This window comes from Saccostrea cucullata, unplaced genomic scaffold (genome assembly GCF_032062105.1).
Source record: "Saccostrea cucullata isolate Sc308-1 unplaced genomic scaffold, CSIRO_AGI_Scuc_v1 ctg10085, whole genome shotgun sequence".
NCBI lineage: Eukaryota > Metazoa > Mollusca > Bivalvia > Ostreida > Ostreidae > Saccostrea > Saccostrea cuccullata.
Genome location: NW_026924841.1, coordinates 7804 through 14248, shown reverse-complemented (window position 1 = coordinate 14248; position 6445 = coordinate 7804). Strand labels below are relative to the sequence as shown.

General features: G+C 34.6%; 1 protein-coding gene across 1 annotated transcript; it reads left to right on the top strand.

Annotated features, from left to right (window-relative positions):
- The first annotated feature begins 4157 nt into the window (after window positions 1–4157).
- Window positions 4158–6035, top strand: LOC134267425 (uncharacterized). Its single transcript, XM_062749641.1, has 6 exons — window positions 4158–4201; window positions 4381–4653; window positions 4761–4868; window positions 5075–5246; window positions 5379–5458; window positions 5695–6035. Exons 4-6 carry the CDS (start codon window positions 5209–5211, stop codon window positions 6033–6035), a joined length of 459 nt encoding a protein of 152 aa, XP_062605625.1. The 5' UTR covers window positions 4158–4201; window positions 4381–4653; window positions 4761–4868; window positions 5075–5208.
- Window positions 6036–6445: the final 410 nt, after the last annotated feature.

Sequence of the window (6445 nt, the reverse complement as noted above, 5' to 3'; positions counted from 1 at the left end):
TTTATTAAAGAATGTAAGAAACAAAACAACAGGGAGCCTGCAAATTAAGAATACACAAGGGGGCGGAGCTATCATGTCACTCAGAACCTTTTTCACACATGGGTAAAGAAAGTGCATATATAAGAAAGTGCAGTGACCTTGACCCAGGTTCGGTACTTCCTGTCCATAGCTCCAACGGAAGACCTACTCGTTGCTTTGCAACGAGTTCGGCTCTAGTCTGAATATCTTCTTGTATTTATATAATATGTGCATTTCTTTTAACAGGCTGGAACTGAAGAGACCTGAAGATAAAGAATAACTTTATACAACATGTTACCCTATTGCGATTCATCTCGAATTTTGGATCTGCCATACCAAGATGTGCTGAACAACCATTTTGTTTTCTTTTTCTACTTTCTAGTCAAGATATGTGCATATTTTTTTTTTAAATTGTGCTGTTCCTGTCTATAAAATTTTTCCGTATACATTTTAAAGAAAAAAATTTACTTTAGTTATCATTTAATTTTAACAGTGGATAATCCCTCATTTTATGTACGTGAGATCTGGATTTAAATAATAGCTGAATTTATAATGTTAACTGTGTATAAGTTCAAGAACAGGAGCATGCAATGTAGATTTAAAACAAAATGAGATTATGTATAGTAGTTTTTATTAGCAGTCAAGTCAAACTGAAACTGAGGAAACCAGAAGACAAAGAATAACTGTATGGTACTTGTAACCCTAATGTGATTTCTCTGTAAAATTTGGATCTGCCATATTCGTATTCCAATAAAAAGCATGGGTGGGCCAGAGGAAGCTGCATACGTCTGTAGGAAGAATTATTATGCCCAGAACGTCCAGGCTACCTTTGACTCAAAAATGAGGCTATTTTGAATTTTAATACAATTTTAATACTTAATTGTATCGGGATCGACATTCACATGTTTTGAAAGCGTATTTTCCAATTTCAATATACATTTACATGCTCAATACACAACAATAAAAAAAAAACCTGTCAGGCGTGGATCTAGAAATTTTTCAAAGAGGTTTGGGTGGGGGGGGGGGTAAAAATGAAATCAGCTACAATATGTATAATGTATGTTTTACATAATACATGTACTAAAATTACTCAGTAAGATGCAACTAGGGTGGAGATTTTAAAGTGGGAGGTTGATCAACCTGGGAAAATCCTTTTTGGGTTCCTATCCGAAAGTTTTTAAAAAGGTTTCATTTTGTTGTCACAACCGAATTTCTTAATTAATTAAACCCTTAGCCTTTCACTGAAAATGTTCAATAGTAAAACACATGATAAAAATTGGGACTTTCTTTTTTTAAATCTATTTTGCAAATCCAAATGGGGGGGGGGGGGTAAACCCCGAAACCCCCTCTCTGGATCCACTGAGTATCGTTATCACCATTGTACTCTTATATATTGAAATTTTTATGTATATGACTTCGGTTTTTCAGTAATTTTTTTATTTTAATTTTTTTTTATCCATGTCAACGTTTGCTTCCCTGGGGCCACTCATGATGCCTATGTGCTGAGCAATTCGAGCTTGCTTGCAATTATGGTAGCATTGCCAGAGCGAGGCTGATTAATTGGGGACTCAGGCTACCCCCTTAAAGAATGGTTGCTCATGCCATTTCTATTTCCAAGTAATCAGCAAGAGGAGACGTATAATGACACGCTGACGAAGACAAGAATCGTGATAGAGAGAGCATTTGGTGTTCTTAAATCCAGATTTCGGTACTAATTTCCTTTTTCACATCTGCATAATTTATAGTTTTGTCATTACAGTTTGCAGAACAATGTGCAGTGCACCTTAAAACAACATGAAAGGAGTGTATATGATAAGTGTTTGTATACTGCACTTACCTGTACAACTATAATGCAAATTTCGTTGGTATCTTACTTTCCTGCATTAGAAGAAGTATCATGTTATTATTACACCTCCGCTCCGAAGGAGAGGGGGATATACTGTTTTTACCCTTGTGTGTCTGTCTGTGTGTCCGTCCGAAACAAATTTTCGTCACAGTTTTCTCAGCAACTACTCAAAGTAGAAGCTTGAAATTTTAACACAATCTTCTCTGAGGCATGCCATATTGTGGGATACATTTTTGCTCAAATCCGATGTCAACTTCCTGTTTGACTGTGAGACTGTCCGTTTAATACATAACAAGTTTTCGTCGCAGTTTTTTCGGCAACCACTCATCGTAGATGCTTGAAATTTTAACTTATTTTTTTCTGAGGCTCAAATGTTTGCTCAAATCCGATGTCAACTTACTGTTTGTCTGTGCGTTTATCCGTTTCATACATAACAAATTTTCGTAGCTGTTTTCTCAGCAACTATTCATCGTAGATGCTTGAAATTTTACAATCTTCTCTAAGGCATGCCATATGGTGGGATACATTTTTGCTTAAATCCGATGTCATCTTCCTGTTTGTATTTGCGTCTGTCCGTTTCATACATGACAAATCTTCGTAGCAGTTTTCTTATTAGCTATTCATACAGATGCTTGAAAGTTTATTTATTGAGGCATGCTATATCATGCATATGGTTGGATTCATTTTGATATGAATCTGAGGTCAAATTCATCTGCCTGTAATTGAACTTGTGTGAACAGTATAATAACATTATAGTGCTTTTTTACATCAGAGCAGGGGTATTACTATTAAGCATTGGCTCACAGATTTCTTGTTTTAGTTACCAAGTGCTAGACGAAGTATCATGTTATTAGTCCCCTACCGGTGAAACCGGAGGGGACTATAGGTTTCCTCTCCGTCCGTCTGTCTGTCCCCGTCAGTCTGTCCCACTTGGTTTTCCGCACTTTTTTCTAAACGCTTGCAGATATTGAGCTGAATTTTGGTACGTGAGTGTATCTTAATGAGTTACATATCAAGTTTGAATTTCGTTCCGCTTCATTGATTTTTGACAGAATTATGGCATTTTGAATGAGTTACAGATCAAGTTTGAATTTCGTTCCGCTTCATTGATTTTTGACAGAATTATGGCATTTTGAATATTTTTCATTCCCACTTGGTTTTCCGCTTTTTTTTCTAAACACTTGCAGATATTGAGCTGAATTTTGGTAAGTGAGTGTATCTTAATGAGTTACAGATCAAGTTTGAATTTCGTTTCGCTTCATTGATTTCTGACAGAATTATGGCATTTTGAATATTTTTTATAATCGCTTAATAGAGATCGGGTTCGAACTGCGCTAACTTCCGATTGTCGACAAAAATATGAAGCGAGGAAAAGACGATGGATAAATGAGTTGAATTGTCGTCTTAATGTTTATTATTTTATTAGATTTAAGGCATTTACAACTTGAAAATCTTTCAGTTTAACTTTGGACATGACTTTTGCACATTAAAAAAATGACATCCTGAAGAAAAAGAGGAACCCGGTAGGGGACATGTATTGCTTATGCAATACTCTCAGAATGCTTGTTATTTTAGTTACCGAGTGCTATATAGCATACGTCCGTCTACACTGGTGTCGACTGATTACACTGAACATTGACAAAGCCCTACACTTTATATAGTGGTTTGCAGGTATATCGAACAAAAATGGCAGACACATTCCTTTTACTAATCTTATTCAGTTTTAAAATGAAATGAGTTTCAAGGGAAAGATTGCATGGACGATGTAAACTTTGATGTTCATCGTTTTAAACCGGCATTGAAATAGGTACTTTTTTCTGAATAACTATTTGCTATGGTATGCAAACGATAGAATATATAATACAGTTTTTATTGTCTGAATTTTTATTGTAAAAGAGTTTGATTGTTTTAAAGGTTTGTTTTAAATCTCTGGAGATTGCTGCAGACTTCATAATCTCTGCTTAAGGTAGAACGGGATACGTCCATGTTATGACGTACTTCCGTTCGAAGTATTGTTTTGATTTTGTTGAGTGCCTTTTTTCGAGTCAAAATTTCTACAGACACCGTTTAAAAGAACTCTCTAATATTGGAGATACGAAAATTCTTCAAAACATCATAATCTAAACAATGTTTGCAGAAAGGCGCAATATCGAGCTGAAAAAAGCTTTAAAACAACGTAGATGAAAAATGTGCAAACAAAGGGACGATTGGTGAAAACAGAAAAGCACAGAAAAATTATGTTAAAATCCGCGACGACAACGGAAAGTTTTTTTGCGGAGCCAAGACACGACGAAGAGATACATGATAATATACTCCTAGATCACGCATATACGTCAGGTATACAATTTCATATGTTATATTTTCCAATGTATTGCAATTTTGGGGCTCTCGAACAAAGACGAGATCGTTGATTAAACTGAGATGCACATACATTAATGTGACATATATAAAAGTTATGTTTAGCACGCCTATAAGTGCAATAAGTATTTTTTTAAGCTACTTCAATTATTTAACAGGTAGTGCTGCAGCCTGTTCACAAATGCGAGACATGGCCCATGCAAAGGGTGATTATCCATCTGATGGAAAGACACTTTTTGAAAATATCTGCCTTCGAATCTGACAATGAAAGTGATTTATTGGATGACAATGATGATGAATCCATCCCAGGAATACCCCTTTTCGGCAGACACATAGTGGAGTTGCAAGTGTTGGGCAATCAACTGAAGAAATCATGTGTGGACAGATATTGCAACTTTCATCATGTATTGGGGAAAGCAGATATGGATTAGGTAATGTGAAATAAAATAAAGAGTGATATTTTCAATATTATTACATTAAAAGACATTAATTTGTCAAAATACATTTAAATTATTTTCTTCTTATTATCTTCTTAGAGGGAGTATGCTTCATATCTAGTGTCTTGCTTGCCAAAAATTAAATAAAATTCCAACAGGAAAGAGACGGCAAAACGGAGTATGGGATATAAATTCAAAACTGGGTGCTGGTAATATTATCATATTAATATTTTTATGGATACAGATATAACTCTATTTGGATATAATGAAATATATTTTAAGATATAAAATGTGCTTAATATATAACAGAAAATATTTTTAATAATTTAAAAAAAAAATGCCTATTCGTGTCACAATAAATCACCTTTAATTTAGTTTGTAATATTTGAAATTTGTAACATTTACATTTCAACAGCTATTTTATATACTGGAATTGGAGAAACAACAGTGAACAGATTTTTGGCAGCACTGAACTTACCAAATGTTGACCGTAAGACATTAAAAGAGAGAGAGAGAGAGGCTGGTGCAGCATTTGAAGAAATAGCAGAAATGACATGTCAGGAAGCCATTAAAAAAGAGAAAGACGGGTACTTGAAATAAATTTCTTATAAAGAGAACTGAAATAAATTTCTTTCATGTGTAATTACATGTATATATACAATGTACATTTGTATATATCATTATCTATATACTTATATATTTCCATTTGTCATTTGTAGCTGTAAAGAAGAAGAAACTGTTTCATATGATGCTGGTTGGCAAACACGGGGAAGTGGAAGAAACTATGCCAGCTTATCAGGTATGTCCAAATAATTTATTTTTAATTTTAGTTGTAAGATAACATGCCTACATAACAATGAGTCATGTCAAAAATGTTTTACTCAGTTTTGCATTACTTTTAAAATATGAACCCTTTTTTAGAGGAAAAAATGTCCATGTTTTATACACTTAAAAATATAAGTTTATTTTAAAATAAAACATCAGATCCTTGTATTTGTTACATCAGTCATAGCACAACTTTTCTTTGAATTTAAGGACATGGAAGTATGATTGGTGTGACCACAGGGAAAGTTCTCGCATATGCTGTACGATGCAAGAAATGTAAACAGTGTGACCAGGATATCACCAATGACACAACCAGCAGTCACGACTGTAGAAAAAATTGGTCTGGATCATCCAAGTCCATGGAGCCTGACATTGCCGTAGAAATGTTACACAATTTGAAGGAAAAGGGATTTCATGTAAAAGACCTAGTCATGGATAATGACACGACAACCATTTCCAAGGCACGTTCATCTTTTGATCCTAATATCAATAAATTTTCAGACTTTAATCACACAAAGAAGAACTTCACTAATAAGCGCAACTCCTCATAAAAATCGCTGCACAAACTTTGCAGGCATTTAAAACACAATGTGTAGATATGCATATTACCAGGAAATTTCAATTCCATTATTTTTTCCGGGAATTTCCGCACTTTTAACTTAGGCATTTGGCCATACCCTGAATATAGAGATGAACAGTTTGTCAGCGCAACTCCTCATTAATCGCTGCACAGAATTTCGTCAAACTTTGCAGGTATTTAGGACAAAATGTGTAGATATGCATATTACCAGGAAATTCCGATTACATTATTTTTTCCGGGAATTTCCACACTTTTAACTTAGGCAATTGGCCATTACTTGAATATAGAGATGAACAGTTTGTCAGCGCAACTCCTCATAAACCGCTGCACAGAATTTCGTCAAACTTTGCAGGCATTTAGAACACAATGTGTAAATATGCA

Coding starts and splice junctions, on each gene's coding strand:
- LOC134267425 (XM_062749641.1), top strand. CDS start 5,209: ATGACATGTCAGGAAGCCATTAAAAAAGAGAAAGACGG. Junction 5,247..5,378: donor ATTAAAAAAGAGAAAGACGG/GTACTTGAAATA, acceptor TGTCATTTGTAG/CTGTAAAGAAGAAGAAACTG. Junction 5,459..5,694: donor AAACTATGCCAGCTTATCAG/GTATGTCCAAAT, acceptor TTTGAATTTAAG/GACATGGAAGTATGATTGGT.